General features: G+C 46.0%; 3 protein-coding genes across 4 annotated transcripts; 1 reads left to right on the plus strand and 2 right to left on the minus strand.

Annotated features, from left to right (window-relative positions):
* Positions 1-14,048: 14,048 nt before the first annotated feature.
* LOC6551679 (zinc finger CCCH domain-containing protein 18) lies at positions 14,049-19,415 on the minus strand. Of its 2 annotated transcripts, XM_026982581.1 has the most exons (7): positions 18,901-19,415; positions 18,358-18,469; positions 16,893-17,728; positions 15,227-16,820; positions 15,006-15,158; positions 14,801-14,938; positions 14,049-14,745 (listed from the first exon to the last, which is right to left on the minus strand). In XM_026982581.1, the coding sequence occupies exons 3-7, from the start codon at positions 17,682-17,684 to the stop codon at positions 14,429-14,431; spliced, it is 2,994 nt and encodes a 997-aa protein (XP_026838382.1). In that variant the 5' UTR covers positions 17,685-17,728; positions 18,358-18,469; positions 18,901-19,415; the 3' UTR covers positions 14,049-14,428. The 2 variants fall into 2 exon arrangements, with proteins under 2 accessions (XP_026838382.1, XP_015010593.1); XM_015155107.2 differs by lacking the exon at positions 18,358-18,469 and having other exon boundaries at positions 18,901-19,413.
* A 219-nt stretch (positions 19,416-19,634) lies between these two features.
* LOC6551680 (protein ABHD11) lies at positions 19,635-21,080 on the plus strand. The gene is made up of 5 exons (XM_001978493.3): positions 19,635-20,095; positions 20,159-20,332; positions 20,387-20,616; positions 20,677-20,814; positions 20,874-21,080. The coding sequence occupies exons 1-5, from the start codon at positions 19,838-19,840 to the stop codon at positions 21,010-21,012; spliced, it is 939 nt and encodes a 312-aa protein (XP_001978529.1). The 5' UTR covers positions 19,635-19,837; the 3' UTR covers positions 21,013-21,080.
* Positions 21,081-21,993: 913 nt separating this feature from the next.
* On the minus strand, positions 21,994-24,411 carry LOC6551681 (protein unc-119 homolog). Its single transcript, XM_001978494.3, has 5 exons — positions 23,900-24,411; positions 23,695-23,806; positions 22,697-23,354; positions 22,453-22,625; positions 21,994-22,224 (listed from the first exon to the last, which is right to left on the minus strand). Exons 3-5 carry the CDS (start codon positions 23,203-23,205, stop codon positions 22,106-22,108), a joined length of 801 nt encoding a protein of 266 aa, XP_001978530.1. The 5' UTR covers positions 23,206-23,354; positions 23,695-23,806; positions 23,900-24,411; the 3' UTR covers positions 21,994-22,105.
* Positions 24,412-24,715: the final 304 nt, after the last annotated feature.

Here is a 24,715-nt window from a genome sequence, read left to right on the forward strand (position 1 = left end):
GATACAACAATATGCATTTATTACTTTTAAAAATACGAGAAGGCAAGGTGGAAACCCTGAAAGGAGGCCATCTTCAAAGGCGGCTATCCCAAGGCTTAACCCCCGGCAAACGCATTTCCATTTAGGCTAGTTTCCATATCCATCGCAACCACATCCGCCCCATGACCTCGCCAAAAAATGAGAAATACCAAATAGCAAATACCCACCGTTGAAGACGTCTAATCCATGAAATATGTAAAGTGAAAAATTGAATCGCAGGCAATTGCAAAAATCAGCCTGGTTACATTTCCGTGGGCAGGGGGTGGATGGTGGACAGGGGCTGTGTGGGGTTAAGCGCCGCATAGTCTTTGCCGCTTATCAACGAACTGCAGACAAGGCCAGAGCATCAATCAAGCGTTTCCAATGAATGGCTATCGACTGAATTAGACGACCAGCTAGAATATTCCCAGTTCCCATTTGCCACTCTCGTTTTACACGGCGCGAAAACGCGGCAGCTCTCTATTAAACTTTATTAAATCACTGCTTGGCTAATCACTTCTTTGAAAGACGCACAAAATGCTGCCGAAATATGTACAACATTTGCACTCTGCACTATTTATATGAAGAATGAGTGCCTTATTATTTTCTCAAGTGTAGCTTTGCCCACTTTTTGCGTCTTTTGCAAATTCTGGACCACCACCCAAAAAAAAAAAGAGAAAAAGTGGAAAGGACAGGCCATATTTTTGCGGCTTAATATGTGTTAAAAAATGGAAATAAATAAATGCGAACCGCTGGCGAAAAATGTTTTCCTCAGGATGGCTGGCGAAAAGGGGGCCGGTGGGTGGTGGGTGGTGGTTGGTGGGTGGTGGGCGCTGTGGGTGGGGCTGGCTTATCGCTATCCTTGTAGCCAGTGACAGGACATAACATAACCCCCGGTATCTCCAGTGAGCCATGCGTGGGCGCCTTTTGCTCGGATGTGTGTGGTCACCCCGGAGAGGTCAAAGGGCGCGGGCGAGGGCGAGGGCGAGGGGACTCCCCTGCGCCACGAAAAGGGGTAAAAGTTGCTGACTAAGTACTTTGGAAAATTGCTAACATGTCTGCTATCTTCTGGCCGCTGCCCGCCCGCGTTTAGCGGTAATACATTGTCATTTATGTATATAGTAATGCTCGCACTGGGCAGGGGGATGGAACACCATTTTCCCAATCCATTTGCCAGGCCAGTGGACAAGTGTTGGGTGCCATGTTTATGCTTTGCCGTTGTCTATCATTTTGAGGAACCCCGTCCGCAAAACGGAAAGCCCCTCCGCGCAAAAATTCCTTTTGAAGCCAAGTTCGCGTTCAATTTTTTTCGCTGCTAGTCGCCAATATAAAATCCACAAGCGCGAACAGAACTTCATATATGACAGCGGGGGACAATCGAAGGAGGAGCTCCAAAAAAAAGGGGGCTGAGGAGGCGGTGGGCCAAAGGACACGATGGCCAAAGACACAAGCCGCTGCGCGGCATGTTTGTGATTTTCGAAGCGGAAAATCAAAGTTAAGCCCAGTTTATACCGCAGTGCTGTACCGAAAAATAAACTCATGTTTCAAATGGCAAAATGGTGTTTCATTTGATCTGCACTAAATGAAGTACACTACCTACTTTATACTGTAAACCAATGTGTAGATATAACACCGCTAATGTGAAGGAAAGCGAATGTGTTTGATAATTGGAAAACCTTTTTCATGGGATCCAGTGTAAACGAGACTTAAGGACGAAACACTGTGCCATTTTTAGTAGTGTGTGTGCTCCCCCTTTCGTTTTTCGCGTGTGTTTGTGTGCGTTCGTTCGAGTTTCAGAAAATTGCATTTTTTCATATCATTAGGTTTTATTGGTTTCTTCCTGTTAAATATTTCCCAGCTCCCAGCGGCTCCCGCCAACCACTTGCCACGCTCCACGCTCCATGGTCCATGGTCCATGGTCCTTGGTGTCCTGCTCCTTTTGTCTCGCCGGTTGTCAAAACAACAACACGGCCACACGCTCCACAAAACAACCTGAACATCGCGCATGGATATACGTACGGATGTATCTAATGCGAGTATATAGTGCATGTGTATGCGCGTATGTGTGCCACATACTGATACACATGAGGCACGCATCATATCATTCGGAAACGACGGCACCGCGAGTCCTGCGACAAGCGCCTTGGCAGACCGACAACTCCTGCTCCTGCTCCTGCTCCTCCTCCTGCTCCTCCTGCTCACTCTCACTCACTCCATTTGCTCCCTGCCCATCGCATCCTGAACATCCTTTGCTGCTTTGCCGCTTCTGCGAGGCGACAAGTGCAAGCTGGCGATTTCCCTGGGAGCCTTTGTTGTTCTTTCACCATCCCCAAGGATCCCCAACGCACATCCTTAGGAGCATCTCCCACCTGCGATGAACAATGCCCAATCGATTTGGTAGCCCCGTAGCAATTAAAGGCCATCAGTGGAGCGCAAAAGGTATTCTCGCATCAAAAATTGTATAAGTACTATAACAGAGTTGAACCAAAGGCACTAGAATAATATTATAATATTATGATCTTTGGTTGAACCACATTTCACATTTCATCTACAAAATGATGTGTGTAGAATATATCTCGCCCAATTTCGAATAGTAGCTACCAGCTCGATTTAAAGTTCGCTTTAGTTCGATTTGTTCGCTTTAAAAATCCACAATTGCAGACAATTGTGTCCTCCAAGTTGATCAACTTCACTCCATTGACCAACTTAAGCCACAGACGGCGCAAAATATTTGTCCAGGCAAACACATTATGGCTGGCACGCAAAAAACCTCCGATTTCCATCCACCACGGCCCAATGCCTATGTAAATAAAGGTGGTTACATAGTGTACGAGGACACAAGCACGCACACACGCACATGAAATACGTGATACATATGGGTCCCACGTCAAATGTCCTGGCCGCAAGCACAACAATGCCCATGGCAGCCCACCTGCGTAAATCAGGATCTGCAGGACCTCTGATTGACTGCCTGACACATGGGCGGGTGCAAGCGGGGGGTGTGGGTGTGGGTGTGGGGGGGGTCCTGATGGCGGAGCGGTCCTGGAGAGGATAACTGGTCAAGAGGCAAGGCGACCCAGCGGGCAAATAGTGAATCTCCTGTGTCGCCGCAATATGCCGCCAGGCCAGCGAATCGAGACCAGCTGCACTGGAAAAAGTGCTTTCGCCTTCTCGAATCGGGTAAATGCTGAATATTCGCTCGAATATATTTTATAAAAATACTAGAATATAAAAATATATTTTTAAATGGGCTAAAAGCATGATATCATATAAACTAAAAGAAATCATTGTTGGTAGGATAACTTTTGTGCAGTGTGGGCTTTCTGCACACATGCGTGAGTGTGTGTGTGTGCGTGCGTGTGTGTGTGTGGGCGGGTGCTCCTTGTTGATGATGCGCTTCGGTGGACGCCGCCCAGCGGAAGAGGAAATGAGAAAATAAAAATGAAAGAAACAGGACGAACAGGACGAACAGTCCGCGTGGCGTTCTGTCGCCCTTGCCGATTCCGCCCGGTTGGTTTGCGAAATTTTTGAATTGGATACCACTGGCACACACCTCCCCAACCCCTCCCCCCTCCCCCTTCCCCCATTCTCCATTTCCATCCCTTTCAACGGACCTCTGTCGTCTGTCGTCCTGACCAAAAGGCAGGTCCTGCGACTTGGTATTCCTGCGTGTGTGTGTGTGAGCGCGCCCGTTGTATTTGAAATTTTGCATATTAAAATATTGTCGTGCATGCAAAGGTCGCTCCTGCGAAAAGGAATACGGAAAAAGGAAAAAGGTGCCCGGCGCCGTGCGTCGCTACACTGTGGCGAAATGCCACAGCTCTGGGATCTTATAGTTGGAAAAAACACTGCAGTTTACAATACAAAAAAGGCCTCTATTACTTATGAACTCTATTACTTGTAAACTTAATGCACAATTCACTCCACTGGAGTTACCTGTCCAAATATATGCGATTAAATATGCCTGCTTGCTGTACTATTTCGCTCACATTCAACCCACTGTAAGCTGTTGTTATTAGGAACTGTGGAACTGGGGAGGGGGATGTGGATGTGGACGCCGGATGGTGGATGGGGCGACATTGGGACACAGACACATCGCCTGTGGTAACACAATAACGAATTTCCGTAGCAACTTCATCGCCGAGTCCTGCTCCTGTTCACTCCACCCGCCATTCCTGATCCCTGGATGCCCGGATCCCCGGATCCCCGGATCCCCGGATCCTTGGATCCGTGGATTGGTGGACCCGCTGCCGCTGAAATGTTATCCAGTTTACATGGTCCTGCTTCATTTGGAACTTTTCCCTCTGCTTTTTCGCCATGCTTTTTTGCCGCGCTGCGCTTCTTACATTTGCCGGCTGAATTCTGCAAGGACACAGGGACAAGGACATGGCGAGTGGGTGGGCCAGGACATAAATGAAATTATACACTCTCCCGTGGCTGCACTCAGTCATACGGACAGACAAGCCATATGCCAATAATAATAACAATAATAGCAATAATAACGAATAAATACGGCAAACAAACAAACTGAAAATAGGAAAAGTTGCCAAACAAACAAGATTCGCGAAAGTATGGGGAAACAAACCGAAAACATTTTTTGGGGTAATTTGATTTGAGTATCGAACCTTGGCTGGCGCTCACATATTTTCATGGAATAAAATATATACTACTATGTACCAACGATTAAATCAAAATGGTAGCCATCGAGAAATAGGCAATTTTGAAGAAATGTGCTTCAGAGAAACCTATCAATATTTTTGCCGCCTAATCCTTTGGCTCTTGCGATTTCGCTCGTAAATCCAAGTGACAGACCGGGGCAAACCATTTTGCCCATTTGTCGAACGTCAGTCAATGGGTTCCCAATTGTATTCCCTATTTTCTAGGGGGTCTGAAAACCCGTTACATTCCTTAACAAAGCATTATTGCACAAGACATTTGCAGTTTTCCTTCGATCCGTTTTAATGGATTTCCATTTGTTGGCATCGCCAGCCTCTCCCTTGCTCCCTCGGCTTCTCCTACCCTTTCCACATCATTTTTTGTAGATCGTGAGAAAGTTGTTAACCCCTTCGAGGCCACATCCATAATTTATAATGATTAGGTACCGTTCGAAGAAAAGGAAAGGTAACAGTTGCTGCAGCGAAAAGACGGCCGCATCCTTGGGCCGCGAGGGGTAGGGGTAGATCCTTGCAGGATAACGGAGGCTGCCGACCGCGACAGAGGCGTCATCCCTCGGCAAGGGGTCGGCCATGAAGGACCCGGGGTGCCAGCGATGCCAGTGGTGCCTCCGAGGTCCTTGGCCAGCTGTGATCCCTAATCTCGCAGGTTCCAGGGGATCGCGGGACAACAGTCGAGCACTCGAGCAGACAACAAAGCCCTGCGGCGCATTCCCTAACTAGATGATTGATCCACAATCGGTTTGCATCGGGGTTGCCTCAAGGACTTCGTCTTGGGGTGGTAAGTGGAGAGCTTGAGGTGAGCATTACTGTAAGGACAACGCCTTGCAGAGAATTTTATCAAATACATTCTGCTAGCAGGCAAAGTGAAGCACAAGAGCATCGCCAAAACTGTCAACTACAACAGTGTTGCATAAATTATTAATAGTAATGTATATCCAATCGATAAGTCATCTAGCTCCGCCCGCCCACATGATGATTAACCCAATAATTGTGGCCACGGGTGAACTGACCCCTGGTCCTCCGACTGACCTCTAATTTCGGGCCAATTCATTAATCAGGCAATTAGTCGGGCTTAAGTAGCCGCTGCCAAAACACACACACACACACACGCAGACGCAGACGCAGCAGCAGAGAGGGGGAGTCCTTATTATACCATAAACGTATAAATATCAATTTGATCTGTCAAATATTGACACATCAAACCCTAAACAAACCAATGACAGGCTACCCCTGCGCCATTTAGCGGCAATTTATGAGCAACAAAACACCCAAAAAGCGAAAAAAAGGACACAAAAAATTGGTGGAAAAATAATAAATGAAAACACTGACAGAGGGGAAAAGGGATTCGTTTTCAGATCATTTCAAGGGTCCTTGACTTTCCGGCCCGGCCGATGAGCCAATGAGCCAATGAGACAATGAGCCAATGAATGATGCTGTTCCTCGTCCCATGAGCCGAGCAATTATGCGTATTATATAACATCGTGTTTGCAGTTTAATGTCAAAAACTGTGTTTTTTACCCCAAAACGCGATGAGCGGCTAGGGGATGCTGAACCCGAGGCCGACCTGGACCATAGATCCCGAATGCGAATCCTGTTTTCTGGGTTCAAAGTGCGTGTGAACTTGAGGCTGTGCGGATGCTGCCGCATTGTTCAAGGTGTGAAGGCACCGATTAGGGCCACAAAGCCAAAACAGGAGCCCGTGTAATGCGATAAGGCGCCAATCCCATTGTGCCCATTTTTTTTTTGGTGAAAAATACACAGGCGAAACTAGGGGAAATTCCATTCCATTTAGCCATTGAGTGGCGGCGGCTGCAGCAGCAATTAGTCAAGTGGTTAATGAGTTGAGCGGAATCGCAAATCGGATCGGATAAGCTCGCACAACTGTACACCTCGTGATGGATTTGGGATTTCGGTTGCCCCTACCCCCTACCGCCGGCCTCACCCCTGCCGCTTTCCACTTTCCATTTCACTGTCGTTTTTTATGCGATTTTGTGCATTTTCCGGCACATTGGCGAAACTGCAATTGCAATTGGTCTGGGTCGAGGGTCTGTCTGCCAGGATGGATGGGTGGATGGGTGGATGGGTGAAAAAAGGGTTAAGGGCTTTAGAGGGTTACAAGGGAACGGGACGCGAGGACAATGACAAAAGGCGAAAAATTAAAAAATGGCACAACAGGCAAATTTCGCTGATTTTTGTTAGGGTTGCAAAACGACAGCAGCGTAAAGAATGGAAATGAATTTTTCAAAACTGTTTTCGAATACACAAATTGAACGATGCTAATGCCCACTGCGATGCACTGGGAGAATTTCGGTCAAGCTTTGAAAATGTAGTTTGCAGTTCGAAGATATTAATTAATTAATGAGTTTTTCATATAAGTTTTATAATATTTTTGAAATGTACTTTACAGAGATTAGATTTTAAGGCATCTTTACAGCTGAAAAATTTTAAATTATATTTAATATTACAATCTCTTGATTCAACATTTTAAAGCAAGGAAAAGTGGTACAAAAAACCTTGAGCAGGCGAACTTAGAACTATATTCAACTAACCTATCAACTAAAGAGCCAAAACTTCAGTAAAACTAACTAAGTGAAGGATCTGCTCGCACTTGATTGTATAGATGTTAATTTGAAATTAAATATATTTTTGTTTCGTTTGATTATAACATCAATTTATATTTGCTTTATCGTGCAGTTTACAAGTTGAAAAATAAAAGGGAAGATTGAGGATCTTTTTTAAAATGTTATTTTGAGTTGTTTGCCATTTTTTAATATATTATGAGTATGTGCGCAATTTGACCAAATGGGTGGGAAAACTTGTTTGTAAACTAGTAATTTATTTTTAAAGGACAGCTTGGAGTTCCGATTTATAAACGGATATAATTATTATATTATTATTTAATAATATTATTTAATAATATTTTCTAATATTTAGATAATCATCTAATGCTTTTATGGCTATAGAAACAAATGTAATTCAAATGCCTATAGAAATTGAATATGTTAGTTACGATATTCGAGCGGCGTTTAGGTATTCTAACTATATTTCTTAATGTTCTTAACTATATTTTACCTTTGCCTGGCAATTATAGCCGATAAGTGCTTCCTTGGCGGCCTCATCAACTCAGATCAATCGAATTCCTTGCCCCAATGCAGCAATGTACATATGTGTATGTGTAGATATGTACGAGCATAATTCGAGATCCCGCATCCTCGTGCTCATCCTCATCTCCATCCGATTGAATTTCGAATTTGGGCTAGCAACTGTCCGCGGATATCGATTGCCGATGATGTTGGCCAGGTGTTGTGTGTGCCTGCCGTGCGTTGGGATAGCTGGGATGCGGCTTATGAGGTCCGGATTCCGGATATTGGCACCAGCACCTACCCCTTCCCTGCTCCTGCCCCTGCCCCCTTCCAGCACACAACCCCTAATGCCCACATTGTATCTACATACGAGCGCACATTTGCATGGCCTCATTTCTTTTCATCCATAATTTCGAATTGCGAGCGAATTTTCCCCGCTGCCGTGGCATAGTTTTCCAGCTCAGTTCGGCTTTTCCCGTGCGCAGAGGGCGAAGGGGGAAAAAGGATTATTTATTTATTACGAAATTTTCGTCATTCGATGCGCGGCTGTGGCGCGTGGAAAGGTGGAAATCAAAGGTGGAAGGACTCGGAAAAGGACGCCGCAAATGTCGAATTATTCAAATGATGATTCCAACCCCCTGTGATATGCAAAAAAAGAAGCGGCAACCAAATAGGTGGAAATAAAAAGCGGGAAGAGCGGAATACGCACACAGGACACACAGGACATACAGGACATGCGAGATACTCGTCGCGTTGATTTTGTGTGCACTTTTTTTACCTTGCGGCAATCTGGCGGCACACACACACACACGCACACGCAAACACACACGTTCCAAGTGGAAATGGCCCTCATGTTGCCGCGTTGTTGTTATTGCTCGTCCTTTGTAGTTTGCATGTCCCGTTTCGTCATATGAGATCGCGAACGTTTACAAATTTTTCATTTTATTCAAAAACAAGAAAGGCACACCCTTGCACTCCCAGCACAACGAAGCGCGAATGCTCTAACAAATATTAAACATAAATACATTAGATTTAAATACATAACTTAAAGCAAGCAAGCTAAACTGAGTTGAGAGGCATACTCCATATGCTCCATAATTTACATAATAAATACTCCATATTTACTCTATGCTATTGAGGCATTGCAAAATGCTGGTATATTCCTTGCAGATTCAGTTAACCGGAGGGACAACTTGGCGTATATGGTTTTACCAAGGCCCAAATGTACAGATAGCCACATAGGCCACATACCCCAGGTCCTGAAGAACCACCTCCAACCGAATGGACAGAGAGGAACAGGACGCACTCGAGTGTGTGTGCTGCACAAAAAAGTCGCTTTTAAAGACATCTGTCCCATATATTGGTGTATCTCCCTTGGTCGCCCAACCCCCCTTAACAAAAAAAATAGTGGCGACCGCAGTCGAAATTTGAATTCATTTAATTTGCACCTTGTTGGGCCATTTTTATTTATCATTTGTTTTGTTATCTGGTTTTCTCGTCGGTAACTTTATATACTATGCTGGCTAGCAACATCTGTTCTTATCGATGGAGGCGGTCGGATGAAAAATATGCTGGTTGGATCGGCAACTGATATCAAGGTGCTAAGGACTGATAGAAATGCTACCTTTGCATCTATGTGAACATGAAAAACTGAACAATAAATACGACACTGTATTGTAAGCTGTGCAATAAAGTGCGATTTTGCATGGCTACCTTTCGAAGGCAAATAAAACCCAAATCGAATCTAAATCAAATTTGAGTAAAAGCCACCAACTAGACAAACGCAGAGACCTTAACCCGCCGTACCACACGCACATTCCCATGCTGGACCCATGTCCTTAACCCCCTACTGGCCCTTTCCCTGCCGAAAACCAAATGCGCAAAGAAAAAATGCGAAAAGTTTGCATAAATGTCCACAAACATGTGGCCCAGTCACAGTTGCCTTCATTTTGGGGAAAGCCCCATGCCACAAAGAAAAACCGAACCCTTAACCCCCAATCATAAGCAACTCTTTTATTTTCCTTCTTTTCTTATTTTTTCCTGGCTGCTCATTGGCGTCGTCGGCGACTTTATAAAAATGTTTGCCCTTCGGTTTGTTTGTTTGTCTATGCCTCGATTTGTTTGTCTGTCTGTGCAGTGTGAAAAATAAATGACACTTCCGTGTCCCAGAAAATGACCACTCTGCCTCCAAAGCTTCGCTGAAAAGTGAAGAAATTCGCTGAATATTCAAAAATATATGCTTCTATTAGCATATATGGAAATCCTTAGAAGTTCTTCCAAGTTATTCTATTAAATTCCTGTAGGTAGTTTTTTTCCCAGTGCAAGCGAGTGCGTGCGAGTGTGCTGTTGTTTGTTTGCTTGCCCGACTGCGTTTTGTGTCGTAAATTTAATGGGCAGTCGCAGTGGCAGAATCGAAAAGGAAACGAATCGAATTGAATGGCAAACTGGGAGCCATGCATAAAAAATTGCCAAAGCCAACGGGCGTGCGTGGGGTTAAGGGGCCGGCAGCCAGGGGTTAACTTCGATTAGCCCAAAATGTTGTCATGGCCTGTGGTCGCACATATGTGCCGTCCTGCGTCCTGCGTCCTGCGTCCTTCGGTTTGCTGGGTGGCGTGGGTTGGGTTTTTATATTTGTGTATGTGGTCATGGGGCCAGGACTCAAATAATATCCACCCACATCACCCCACATTGATTTCCCCCCGAATTTCTGCATACGCGGCAAAAATAAATAACAAAAACTCGAGAGCCGGCAGAAGAAGTTGGCCGCTGCTAGGAAATTTATCAGATGGCACGACTAGCAAACACCCTGGATATCGCCAAATCTGTTCTTTGTAATAGAGGCTTAGATTTGAATGGTAATATAGCAGTGCTAATGAGCAAAGGTAGGAAGAAGGCTGTTTTCCAACTTGAAAAACAAGGCAAACACACCATTTTCACTTACCGAATAATTTGGGCTCTGAGCTGCAGGTTCCAGGTCCTTTTCTTCGTCCTTTTTTCGGTTGGCGGACAGCGTTTCCCGGAATATAGGGCCATTGATCAAAATTGTTACAATAATGGCGAAATATCAACCCCATGTGCGCGGCCCACCCACATTTCGCAGGCCAGTCCGGCCACCCCCTTTTCCAGCCCCCTGCCACCCCCTGCCACCCCCGACCATCCCGCCTCCTCGCATTTCATTCCGTTTCATGGCGGAAAGGAAAGCAAATATCGCCATTGCCGTCCAACATGGCAACGGGAAAACGGACAACAGGACTTCGGATGTAGACTTTGCAGGATGGCGAGTTCGCGGAGGTCGACGCGAAGGCGGCGGAAGGGGTGGGTAGCTGAGGGGAGTGGAGTGGAGTGGAGTGGAGTGGCGAGGCAAGTGGGTGGTGGCAGTGGCAGGACCTCGTCTACCATTGAAAGCCCTTTTTGATGGCTGCCCTGGATGCTGCCGTTGGTGGTGGCGGAAGGTCCTGGCAAGGTAGCAGGCGGTTGCCAACGCGCCTCTGCACTGAATGTCCAAAAGGAGCGAGGCACCCGCTGCACTGAAAAGAACCAGAGCGTCAATATAATCCAGTAATATAGATTGATAAGTAATATGTATATTAATCGGTTTAAAAAGGGTAAATTTAAAATATAATAACCTTTTTAATTCCCAAATTTTATAATTTATTTTTTTTTTTTATAATTTTTTTAATTGGTTTAAAAAGTGTAAATTTGAAATATAATAACTTCTATAATTCCCAAATTGTATAATTTTTTTTTTTTTATAATTTTTTTAATTGGTTTAAAAAGTGTAAATTTGAAATATAATAACTTCTATAATTCCCAAATCTTACATTCAGTAATCCTTGAATAAGTGCTTCTTACGCTCCACTTGATGTGGATAGCACAAGCACCCGCTTTTTCGGCGAGTGCACATGTGTGTGTGTGATTTCGCATCACATGGCTTGGCTTCGTAATGGCCACAGTTGTTGTTATGGCCAAAGTTCGTACGTGAGGGTCGAGTTGCAAATAGGCGGGTGGGGGGTTGGGAGGGAGCCTGCTCACAGGACATCAGCCATTCGCATTTGGTCCTTTCTGGTGGCCGTTAGCTGGTCGGGTCGTTTGTACATATTGCATCAAAGAAAACTTTTGCCTGGGTAAAAATAAAGCACACCACACGCAGTCGCAATGGAAATGGGTAAATGGGGAAACTGGGGAAAATGGGAGAACCGAGCAGGCGGGCAAAAAGAAAACGGCTTGCCATAGCAAACGGACAGGGGGCAACGCCAAAGGACATGGCCAAATACGTGTGTGCAAATGCTCATGTGTGCACATTGTACATATCTAATACAGATACATGTGCGAGTATGTACTGCTGGCTGTATCGCAGCAAACAGGCGAGTCCCTAACCACGCCCACATTTCGGCTTTACGCCCATCTTTCAAGACGTTTATGAAGCACAACGCGCGAAGAATTGACACTGGCCAAGCTAAAAGACCAATAAATATTTAATATTTAACATTTACCTTACTTCCTACACAAACGGTCAACGCTTTTCAATTAAAAATCCAAATCGAAATACATGTAGATATCGAAATATAATCTACGCAATTGATTTGGTCATAGCCACCAACTAAGCCAGTTGATTTGGTCATAGCCACCAACTAAGTTAGATCACTACCTCAATTTCAAAGCTTGCCGAAAACAATGTCTTCAAATGTAAGACTGCAAGTAGCTGCCCCCAACAACTCTGCCCCGCCCCTCAGCCCCCTCTTCAGGACCCCATCTCCACCAAGCAGGCAATCAGAGTCCAGATTTCCATGGCCAGGCCAGCACATGAGGAGCGGGGCTGATCTCTGCGACAAAATATTAGTTCTGTCAAAATAAATTTCTTTGAGTAATGTAATCCCATTTCGTGGTTTTTCGAGGGGAGTTGTCTGTTGGTCGGAGCGGGGGGAGCGGGGCTAGCGGGGGAGTTGGACTCATTTTTTGCGGCCTCCCCTGCCCCCTCCGCTTTTCACCCTCTTGCTCGCATTTCGCATCACGCTGAATATGAATGCGATAAATCTGTTCGTGATTGTTTTTTTTTTGTTTCGCACTCACACACACATGTGGTTTCTTCAGTGGATTGTGGGTGGTGCGGAGGTGTCCAAAAATAAAAGAAAAAAATGAATAAAAAAATGGCAGAGCAATTCGCTAATCCCGAGCAAAGGGGCGGAGTTCAGGCACTCGGTCTCAGTTTCATTTTCAGCCGAATGTAAATCTGAATGTAAATCTGCGGTTTTGGCGGCAGCTTCAGCTGGCCTTTATTACACTATTTCCTAAGCAGTCCGCTAGGCTTAAAAAATGAACGCGATGCACTGAGCAAAAGCAACTGCACTCAAAAAAATATGTTTCTTCTTATATTCATCAATTTAATTGTATTCGTTTTATTTCAGTATTGATAATTCTGATTTTCCAGCATATTTAAGGATATTTAAGGATATCTAAGGATATTTAAGGATAGTCAACAATATTTAGGATAGTTACTAGCATATATATTTAGTTTGCCAAACTATAAGCTAATGTTATTCATGTGTATAGAATACAACGTCTTGGATACTTTGCTGATTTCTGTAGCATACTTTTAAGCGCGATTTTCTAAGTGTATCCTGTGCCGCAAACTCAGTCGATTATGGACACATGTATGGTCGTTTCACGCACATGGAGACGTGACCAGGTGGGTGGATTGCCCCTCCCCACCCCCCACCCCTCAGTGGGTGGGTTTTTGTGTGGGGTGTCGCTCTTGACTTGGGCGGTCGCTGGATGATGACAATGTCTTCTGACAGCTCCTGCTGCCGCCAGTGATTGCCAAAAATGGGACACGATGACGGGCACGAGAGATTGCAAAGCGAAGAGGAAAAAAAATAAACCATAATATATGTACATATGTGTGCATGTATAAAAAATGAAACCCTGATACGTAATACACTCACACACGCACTCCGATCCCCGAGCCACAGACATTGATGAGGCCAAATTTCTGTGATTCGTCATCTAAATAGGTTTTCCCTTCCCACCAACACCAACACCAACACACCAACATACACACACAAGCACTGCGCGAAATTGCCACGCATTACACACAGATGCACACGCTGGCCGCGAAAAATTGTCCAATCTATGGGAAAATACTTGGCAACTGGGCAGATTTGTGGAGAAAGGGTTTGCCCAAGCATATTTGGGCATCTCAGGATGCTCAGGTTCAGCATCCCACATATGTACATATGCATAAATTACAAGTTTTAAGTATTTTTAATCTTCGATTTTGCTTTTTAGTATTGGTATTTATTTATATTCTAAAATAAACATAGTATTTATGCTCCACAGTTGGCAATAGTCAGTGTTTGAAAAAAAAGAGGACAATAAATTTTAAACCTAAATTCATTGAATTGTATTACGATCGAGCGGCTGCAGGCAGACGAAGGCAATATCGAATACGATGCGAATGTTGCGTAACTTCTAAGTATTTTTAGATGCCGATCCGAGATGCGTCGGCTATGTTCAGTGTTGTGGGTGCGTGATTTCTGGAGGTGCTCTACGCCTTGGAGAGGAGTGCGGTGGTGTGGTGTGGTGTGGGATGGGTTGGCATGGAGTGGGAGCAAGTGGTCTGACAATGATGGAGAACGAGAGCAGACAGCTTGATCAGTTTAGCTTGGAACGCTTCTTGGCGATGGCATCCTCGACGGCACGCAGTTGCTTCAGCAGCTCCTCCCGTCGCGACTTTTTGCCATCTTTGTCCTTGGCGCCGTCCTTATCCTTATCCTTGTCCTTCTCCTTGCCATCCTTGTCTTTGTCCTTAACGTGATCCTTCTCCTTGTCCTTGCCGTTGCCGTGCTCCTTCTCCTTGTCGGAGTCGGCTGAGTTGTTGGGTGAGGCCAACGCCGAAACACCCACCATGTTCGATGTTTTCTTAATCTCAATGGAAATAGGCGAACGCTTCTTGACTGCTTGTTCAGCGGCTGTGAATGATTAATGAATGAATGAAGAGCAAAGTAAATACAAAGCCATGCTTACGCTTCTTAATCAGCTTGCGCTCGTTCAGCGCCTTGTCGGTGGCTCTCACTCGCTTCTGGGGCGTGTCTCTTGATCCCGACGAGCTGTCCGACGACGATGATCCCGACTCCGAATCGGAGTACGAGGTATCAGATGAGTCTGAAAATGATTTGTAACCAGCATTAGAATGAGTGTATTGCGTACATGCGATAAAATTATCTCTTACCTGAGTCGGAAGTGCTCGAACTGCGGCGGCGTCTCAACTTGTCAAATTTCTTGGGTGCTGGCGATGACAGCTTCTTGCGCTTAGAAGCTGGACTGTGGCCAACGCCACGCTTGTCCAGAGCGGGTCTCTTGTACGAGGGCGAAAGGCTTCCCTCTGAAATGAGAAAAACGTACGAATAAAGGACCCGTATTAGCAATGAAGCGACTCGATCAAATACTCACTAGAAGTGTGCCGCGGGCGTCGCGGTATCTGGCTGGGCGAACGGGCCGCACGTCCATGACGGCGTGAGGTGGCGGCGGCGGCGGCTAGCTTGTGCGAGCTGCCACCGTAGCGCCGCTTATGATCTGACGGACTGCTCGAACGCGACGAGTCCGAGCTGGAGTCACTCTGCGAACTGTTCGAGGTGGAGTACGACGAGTTGCTGCTGTAGCTGCGCCTGTCCCGACGACGACGGTCTTCGCGATCGTATGATCCGCGTCCAATCGACTTGGATCGCATCCAGGGATCACTCCACTCACCACCACGTCCGGCGGCCTCAACACGCTGTACGATGACCTCGCGCGTTGGCCTCGATCGGCGATCGTCCTCATAGTGCGGCATCCGATGGGGCGGCAACTCGCGATATCTAGCCATGCGGCCGTACGCATCAACATCCTCGTACTGCGGTGGCATATACTGGGACCGGGCGTAGCGATCGGGCGGCGGTCCGTAAACGGAGTACTGCAAGGGCATTAGAGCACGAGGATTGGCATGGGCAACGCCATGCGCGTGCATGGACATGGGCATACTGAGTGGATTGAGTGGCTGTTCCCGCACAGAGGCCGACGGCGGCGGCGGTGATCGGGCGCTGCTGCCGCCACGATCCTTGAGGTAATAAGAGTCCTTCTCCATTTCATCGGGAGACAGTGTTAGGTTCATCTTCTTGTCCTCAAAGTCCATGTCCTGTTCCTTACGTTTGTTGGCTTTGCGCATCATCTCCTTGGCAGTGCGCAGGCCGCGCTCCCAGGCATTCTCCACCACAACCGGAGCTCCGTCAGGCAGCAGTGTGCGTGCGTCGTGGACGTGGGCACCATAAATACTGGGCGCATGGAGGAGCGCCGGTCGGTGGTGCAGCGGTGGCCGCTCATTCCGATAGTCATGATAGTCGGCAGTCGCCGAGGCGTGCGAACTGTAGGCACTTCCTCCGGCACGAGCGGCAGCGCTCGATGATGCCGCTGCTGGGGCGGGAGCTACAGCCGAACCACCACCCTGCATTGGGACCGAGCGTACCAGGCTCTCGAACATCGTGTAGTTGCCCTTGTCTGTGACGCCGGGATGCAGGAAGCGACAGCTCATGCCCCAAGTGCACTGGCCGCGTGTGTAGAATCGACACACCGGCTTCGGTTCAGTCTCCTCCGGTCGCTTTTCATCCTCGTCGGACACCTCGCCCTCCTCCAGTTCATCCTCCAGCTCATCCTCGTCATCTTTTATCACTATGGTTGGTGTCAACCTTGACATTTTATGCTTTGCCTTTTTGCCGTCCTCCAGGCTGCCATTGCCGGCGCCGTCTATTCGGTTGTCTTTATCATCGCCTTCTTCCTCATCGCAGCCCACGCAGATGACGGCGACTTCATCATCATCGTCTTGCGACACCTTGGTCGCACTTTTGGCCTGGTTTGTTTCGTTGGCTGTGTTCTCCATCAGTGGTCGCTCCTTTGCCTGCTCCGGGCACTCGCCCTCCTCCGCCTCGAAGTCCAAGGCGTCGTCGTCGTGCGTCTTGACCAAGTCCTCCTCCAAAGCTGGCGCTGGTGCTCGCCCATTGGACGCTTCGTCGGACTGAAATAAATATGAGTTATTAATCGTTCAAGCTCTATAGATTAGAAACTACAATTAGAAACTAGAGCTCACATGGGTTTCTTTTGCGAAAGCCTTTTTCTCATCTCCGCTTGTCGCCTTGCCGTTCTGCTTCGACTGCTTCTGCTGCACCTCATCCTCCTCGTCGAGAGTGGGCAATGAATCATTGGATATAGCGTCATCCTCATCCTCATTCTCATCCGCCGGATGCAGCGAATTCTTGGAGAGGGCGCGCTTCTCCTCGCCCTCGAGGTCGCTAACATCGCTAAGGTCCTCGTGACTGATGTTCAGATCCACGGCAGCCTGATTGTACAGCTGGGGACTGTTGCTCCGACTGCGAACGGATGAGAGAAAGGAGCTAGGCTGTGACTTGGCGCCGGGCGAATCAGGTTGTTCCGGTTCCCCAGGCGTTACAGCAGCAGACTCAGATCCTGGTTCATTGGATTCACGCTCATTTTGGAGCGTGTGCTGCTGCTGCTGCTCATGTTGCTGATGGGCAAGACGCTGCTGCTCCTGCTCCGGCTCCTGGTCGCCGTCATCCTCGCTGGAGGAGCCGCTGGAAGAGCTACTGCCACTGCCACTTCCGCTGCTGCTGCTCGAGCTTTTCTTCTGCTTCTTGGACAAGTCACTGCGACTCGAACTGGAACTGGAGTTGGATGATGAGCTGCTTGTGGAGGCGGCTCGAACGGATCGATCCGGATTGGGGCCACCACCTCCGCCAACCGATTCGTCAGCCAGATCCGGAGCAACCTCCTCCTTGTCGTTGCTGGGCGAATTCGACCGTGACTCCGAGGAATTGGACGGGGAACTGGCACGAGAATCGTCCGATTCCATGTCAAGGACCATGGGTTCGCCTTACGCCGGTGCGGGCAACTCTTTCCTTGGCGGTTCTGCAGGAGATTCGAACAGATTGAGAATTAGTTGTGCTGGCATGGCTATACCTACTCCACGCCTTGGACAAGTCTCAGAGGACTAAAACCCGCCACGTCCTGGTGGGGGAAATGCAACCGGGGCAAAACTAGTGAAGCAAGTCGATATTTCGTTGGAGGCTTCTGACGGCGATTACTGATTGATCGAGCGGACAAGTTTTGAATCTAAAAAGCAAGGATTACTAAGTTCCTAAATAATAAAGGCATTTGTCTGTCTCGAATTTCGATTCATGCTGATGGAACGCCAGCAGTTGAAACCAAGTGGTATTGCAATTGTTCATTACAAAAGTCAAAAACCGATAAGTAAATCGATAGCAGTGATATTGTGCAACCACAATAATCGAGAAGTGCATCCCACTGGTTCGATTACAAACTATCGATTATGGAGGCTGGCCTAATCAGAAAGGCAAGGGAAACCAAAGTCAAGGTCAAAAGCCCCCAACAAATGCCGATAGCTCCGATAACGCGATGGGGCATAACAATCGATTTTGATATCATATTTTTTATTTGTGGGTATGAGAGGGAGAATCAAAGTTTAGATCAATAAGTTTTTTTTTTTTTTTGCTTTTAACTTTTAGAGGGGTTCTTACCTTCATTTTTTTTATAAGCTTTTATCTTTTTAATTTATTGATTATATTGTGTGTGTGCAAGTTTCTTTTTGATTTTCTCTTTGTACTCTTGTACTTTACTTCGATTAATTTTCTTTACGCGAACGAGAGAGACAACAGAGAGCGAGGGAGAGAGAGTTTGTAAGCGCAGTGCAATTCGAAAAATTCTTTCAATTCTGGCGCTCTCTTCCCCTCACACACACACAGTTAAGGACACGCACACACACACACAGGTGCACACACAGAAAGTAAATTATTTGGATTTTTGCGGACTTTTTCGCACTTTTCGCGACCGAAATTGAATTTTCTTAACAACTTTAACCACTTTTATTCACTTACTGACTTTTGACTTGAACGGTTACTTTTTACTGGTTACTGTATTACTTTTGCAACATAACTTTTTACTTTTTTCAGTTCAGTTTTCATTTCATATTTTTTTTTGGAGGGGAAAAATAGAATACTTGAAAATATATCAATTTGTTGGTCTGGTATAGACAATATGCTCGATTTGTTGTTGCTGCTTACCTATGCTTGAGTAGTGTGAGTGCGAGCAAGAGCGCCGATGCGCTGCCTCTACTTCTGCCGCACTCTGCGCCGCGCTTTCCCTTTCAATCTTTTACCGCTGGAGACGGACGAAGGGCCCGTTTTTCCGGCGGCTCGGCGATTGGATTACCTGGAAGCGCTGGAAATTCGCTGGTTTGGGGCTGCGGAAAATGCTCTGGATGCGAATTGCGTTTAAGGACAAATTCTGTTCCGAGAAAAAACGCTAGCCGCAGAAAATATGGCGGCTGTCAATGTGACCGTGGATGGCGTGGCTGGAAATCGCGTAAGAAGCGTGCGCGTTGTCGGTGCGGTGTCTTAGCTTTCGTTGCGGAACTTAAAACTTTAAGCTATTTTCTTTTTAAATTCAAATCGATAAAGGATATGTCTTGGCGTAGTGATTATAGAAAGTGACTTATAAATCACTTCCTACTTTGCAAACGAGCTGTGAATAGGGCAGATATAATTAGTTCAAATATCGAAATGGTTCGTGTCGTGGCTAGAACGGTGTATTTTTTTTGCCAGTGCTGCCACTCTGTCCACAGAGGCGTCCACAAGGAGGGTTTTTATTTATTAGGCTGAAGTAAAATTACTGTTAATTGTAATGACTTTTTTTCAGAAAACCATATCCAATAAATTTACAACCAAACCATTTTCAACGAGCATATATTTTAGTAGTCATGACTTCAAATATCTCTACGACCCTGACAATTGCCAGCCTGCATGTAGTCGAAAAAAAAAACACCGGTCAGCTGGACTCCGTACTGTTGGCAAAATGTTGGAAGTTATCAAAATTGTTGCACATTCGTCATAATTACGCAACTGTTGGAATACAACCCACGCGAAGCGCACCCCCCTCGCCGACATACCACTGCCTAGTTGAGTTTTCCCGCCGGTGGCGTGTGTACACACTGGCCACCAAATGCAGCGACTGACGAAATCGTTACGTTCACTTCCATTTCCCGCGGGAAAAATCCTGCCTCCAGCGCCACGGGCCGCTTTGGTGGTCAGGCGGGAGTACTCCTCGGAGCTGCCGGAGCCCGTGGAACTCAGCTTCGATGCGTACGTCGGCGATAATCCAGAAACGAGGCCACCACTGCTCACATACCACGGCCTCTTTGGTTCCAAGCAGAATTGGCGGGGAATCAGCAAGGCTCTGGTGCGCAAAGTTTCCCGCAAGGTGGGCTACCAAGTTCCGCGAGGAGTTTGCAGTTTGTAACCCCAAGTATTTACCCCCATGCAGGTATATGCCATGGATGTGAGGAATCATGGCGAGAGTCCCCATTCGAGTGTCCACAATTCCAGAGCGATGAGCGAGGATTTGCGATGGTTCATGGAGCAGCGCAATCATCCGAGTGCCGCCTGCATGGGACACAGCATGGGCGGCAGGTCCATGATGTACTTTGCCCGGAAATACGTGAGTTTCATCTCATGTACAAGGCGCTTTTAATAATCATTTCCATCATCACAGCCCGAGTTGGTGGAGCGTTTGATAGTGGTGGATATATCGCCGATAAGCGTGCCCCGTTCCACGGGCGAGATGGCTGAAATCTTCGATGCGATGCTCTCCCTGGACCTTTCGCCGACCTTGTCCATGTCCGAGGGCAGGAAAATTGCACGGGAGAAGCTGCTCAAGGCCACCGAAGACCAGACCGTCGACTTTATCATGCTGAATCTTCGCAAGGATCCTGATACCGGGGCGTAAGTTGGGCACATATGGGTATTTTCGAACTGTTTTTGAACCCAGTACTCTTCCCTTAGCTTCACTTGGGCCTGCAATGCCCAGGTGCTTCGTGACTTCCTCACCCGCTTCGACAAGTACCAGACTCGTCTGGAGGAACTGCCGCCGTACACGGGACCCACTACGTTCATCTGCGGCACACGATCACCCTACATGAGGTAAGTAGGATCTTAGGTGCGTGAGAAACCTAAATAAATGAATCTTTTCGCCATTTTAGACCCGAGCAATGGCCGAAGATTCAGGAAATGTTCCCCAATTCTGAGATCCACTGGCTGGAAGCCGGACATCTGGTGCATTTTGAAAAGCCCCAGGAGTTCCTAACAATAGCCAGCGAGTTCCTGAACAGAACCGATTAGACCAAATTTGATATTTTAGCCAATTGTACAAAGAAGTCAATCGTAGATCGACTTTAGCTGAATTGAAAGCACACTTGTTTCTCTTGGAATCGGGGATTCGAATTCATTTTTTACTCATGCACTCCAAAAGACGTTATTCTTCGACGATCTTCGCAGATCTTCAAGAATCTTCACCGAAATGAACGGGATGGCACTGTTATTCTTATGAACGTGATGTGCGTTCTGAACTTGATTATTTTTCAGTTAGTTAATAATATATTTCTCAAGCGCCATTCACGAAATGGACTGGAAACGACGACGCCATGGGTTTACCCTCCTTAAAATAGTTTCACTTTGTAGTGGTGTATGTACATTTAAAATGTAATTTAATTTATCATTCTTGTTCGGCGTGTAATCGTTAGATTTTTTAGAGTTCCAGTTTCGTTCTTCATTTTCCATCTGGTTTTTGTTAAAAAATATACATACACAGACACGAAAAAAAAATGCCATGAAGAAGCTGATAGATCTCGTATGATCGTATGCTGCATACAAAAATTGACGGCAAGTATTTTTCCGCAATTTTTTCAATTTTTTTTTTGTTTTAATTTTCCAATTCGTTTTCCTTTGGTTCCGTGTGTGTATACGTACGTATTATATATATGTTGTTTCTTTTTGGGGCATGTGTGAGTGTCCTTACTTATTAGGAATAAATAAATGTGTATAAATACAGATATAAATCAGGGAAAATCACATTGCACTTAAAATTATAGAGTCAAAGTGGAAATCATTGATAAATGAACACAGTCCGCGTGCTTCAGTGTGTGTTTGTTGTGTTAAGTGGGTGTTTACAGGAGTTATTATCCTTGCTAAATACATCAAACAGGAATGGTGGGTAAAACTCTTGTGCTAAGGCTAAAATGGCTGTGATAATATTCCACGATTCGATTCGATGTTTGTGAGTGTGACTTTTGTGGGAGTTTCGAGTGTTTCGTGTGTGTACTTTGTGTGTGGGAGTGTGTGTGACAAGTCATTGATTTTGTCTCACAGCATCTTTAGTTTCTAGTTCTTTAGTTATTAGTTTTGCTCTAGTTGTAGTTCCACTTTAGTTGGATTTCTAGACTATAATGCCGCCATCGTAGGCGTAGTCGGCTTTGTTGTGCATGACGAGTCGGTTTTCCACAAAGTAAAAGCTGTCCGAGCGCGTCTCAAAGGGGCTCGATATCATCTCAGCAACTGAAAATGCAAACAAAAATGACTTAGTTATGTGTACTCTCATTTAATAGGCGCGCATACAACAAATCGTGCATTTCGTTTAAAAATTTGTCATTTAGGTGACATGGACAAGCCTCATCTCACAGGCGCAAATCGTAAGCGGCCTTGACCCACTAAACCCCCCATAAACATTTGGCAGCAACTTCCAATTGCGTGTCCTGCTGACTGGGGTTATGTAAATATGCTCACCTAGGTCGGGTGGAAGGTTAGGAAACTCGTAGATGTGCTCACACGTATTCTTCGAATATGGAATGCAGTAGCCGAACTCAAAGTCAAATGTCTTAAGCAGGCGATCGCGGAAGAAGTGGCGTTCGATCATACGGAAATTATTAACAGGCTGGCTGCCCACAGTGAATTCCACACTAAACAGAAAACAAACATAAATGGGAAAGTTACAAATGAAATTAAAAAGCACAAATACTGCGTAACCTACGTGGCTCCCACTGTTTTGAGGTTGAGAAATGCCGGTGTGAACTGATAGCGCACATAGCGTCCGGCATTTGGATCGGCAGTGTCCTCCAGCGACAGTTCCTCGGCTGCCGCCAGCATGGTTTCCTCCACGGACAGTCCGTCCGGATATTGTTCGCTCGGCGGCTTGGCGATCTCGAAGAGCACGGCACCGCTCTCCAGGTCACGGATCTTGAATCGCGTGAAGTCAATCTCGAACACATTTGCATTGGCGGAGCAGAGATAGTCGTCCGTGATCTTGGTCAGGTGGAGCACCTCATCGGGACTCACGCTGGACGGCTCCGCCGGTCGTTTGGCGTCATTGGAGGCACCGCCGCCGGCTGCCGCAGCTCCCGACGATCCTCCACTGCCGCCGTTGGCCTCCACTCCTCCACCGCCCGATGAAGAGGATCCTGCGGCCGAGGAGGACGACGTGGTCACTGCGCCCGCACTCGACGACTGCACCGGATTCAGTTGCTTGCCCACCACGCTCATTTCGCACGGAATCTGCTGCTATTATTTGTCTATAGTCTTCGGGATCGGGTTCTCAGGCTGAACAGCTTTTCAAGGCTCCTGCTTCTGCTCCTGGCTGGCTGGCTGCAGCAGTGGTATCCTTTGATCTCAAGCTACTATGTTGACTCACTCTGCGAATAAGAGGGAAAAGGCTTTGTTAAAAACGCTGAAGTCAACACAAGAAGTTAACTTAACAACAAAAATACCTCAAAATGATGATTAAATCTTAAAAACCCTATATTTGCAACACTGCATAATCACATTTTACTGAACATGCCAAATAAGATGAATCAAAACTAATGCGAATAATAATTAAGGTAGATTTAATGTAAGTGAAATGTAGTTGGCCAAATTACCTTAACTGAGATGACACAAAAATATACCTACAATATGCACATAGTAAATTAGATCTAGGAAATTTGCACATATCTGTAATATTAACAATATTTGAAAGCTAAGCTTAGTACTCACCAACACAAGCGCACGAGTGTAGAGTTGCATTAATTGTGGCAGGATTTTCTGGTGGAAAAATAGGGCTTCCTCTCCGATTTCCTTATTATCCTTTCGCTTTCCACTCCTCACTCTTTGGGAAATAAAATCGTAGTTTTATACAGAAATGGGGAAAAATAAAGGAGTTAAGTTAAGCAAATACAGCAAAAATAAAAACACTACTTACCCACACAAATGCAGGTTGCAAGTGTTGCCATAACATTTAGCTGCCAGCAACAACAACGTCCACAACCATCACAACAAAAACAATAAGCACACGACGACGACGACAGCAACAAATGAAATTCGTTTGAAAATCACCAGCAACAGCAACAACAACAACAAATGACCCAATTTCTGGAAAAGCTGCGCTCTCTTTTCCCTTTTTTCCTTTGTGTTTGTTTTTCCTTTTTCGGTTCGCGTCCTTTGTGTTAGTGGCTGTGCGTGTGTGTGTGTTATGTGTATATGTATGCAGGGATTACTTGTTTGTTTGTTTTTGTTGTTGTTGCGCTGCCCGAAAATCAATTATATCAATTTGACCGGCATTACAATGCTGCTGCTGTTGTTGTTGTTGTCGTCCGCAATGCAACTTAACGCATTTAAACGCTAAACATTGCACCTTTTTTGCCCACTTTTTTGCACTACTCAGCAATCGATAGTATATCGATGATGCATTACAGAAAATCGGTGTTACCGTACGAACTTGGGGAAAAACTTGAGACCAGCGTTGCCACACAGCAGCAGAACAACATTTTTACGAGCCAGCAGGGGTCACACTGCTGGCGCAATATTCAAAATATTCCAAATTTCCTAAAATTACTCGAAAAAAGCTAATTTCAATGCCTTGATAACTTTTTAGTTATGTTGCTTACCATTATTTATTGTATAACCGAAAGTAAGCCATCGGTTGCAGGAGGTTTTACAGTACACACAAAGCTTTAGAATGTTTGACTCATTTTTCAGCTTAAATTATTTTGCAAAATGGAAACTAAGAATGAAATTT

Source organism: Drosophila erecta, unplaced genomic scaffold (genome assembly GCF_003286155.1).
Source record: "Drosophila erecta strain 14021-0224.00,06,07 unplaced genomic scaffold, DereRS2 tig00000126-arrow-pilon, whole genome shotgun sequence".
NCBI lineage: Eukaryota > Metazoa > Arthropoda > Insecta > Diptera > Drosophilidae > Drosophila > Drosophila erecta.

Excerpts from the sequence above, each read along its gene's own strand:
- LOC6551681 (XM_001978494.3), bottom strand. The coding sequence starts at position 23,205 with ATGAGCGTGGTGGGCAAGCAACTGAATCCGGTGCAGTCGTCGAGTGCG. Across the intron at positions 22,626-22,696 it reads CTCAAAACAGTGGGAGCCAC|TGTGGAATTCACTGTGGGCA; the intron begins GTAGGTTACGCA and ends TTTTCTGTTTAG. Across the intron at positions 22,225-22,452 it reads TAACCTTCCACCCGACCTAG|TTGCTGAGATGATATCGAGC; the intron begins GTGAGCATATTT and ends TTGCATTTTCAG.
- LOC6551680 (XM_001978493.3), top strand. The coding sequence starts at position 19,838 with ATGCAGCGACTGACGAAATCGTTACGTTCACTTCCATTTCCCGCGGGA. Across the intron at positions 20,333-20,386 it reads TGTACTTTGCCCGGAAATAC|CCCGAGTTGGTGGAGCGTTT; the intron begins GTGAGTTTCATC and ends CCATCATCACAG. Across the intron at positions 20,815-20,873 it reads ACACGATCACCCTACATGAG|ACCCGAGCAATGGCCGAAGA; the intron begins GTAAGTAGGATC and ends TCGCCATTTTAG.
- LOC6551679 (XM_026982581.1), bottom strand. The coding sequence starts at position 17,684 with ATGGTCCTTGACATGGAATCGGACGATTCTCGTGCCAGTTCCCCGTCC. Across the intron at positions 16,821-16,892 it reads CTTTCGCAAAAGAAACCCAT|TCCGACGAAGCGTCCAATGG; the intron begins GTGAGCTCTAGT and ends TATTTATTTCAG. Across the intron at positions 15,159-15,226 it reads ACGCCCGCGGCACACTTCTA|AGGGAAGCCTTTCGCCCTCG; the intron begins GTGAGTATTTGA and ends TTCTCATTTCAG.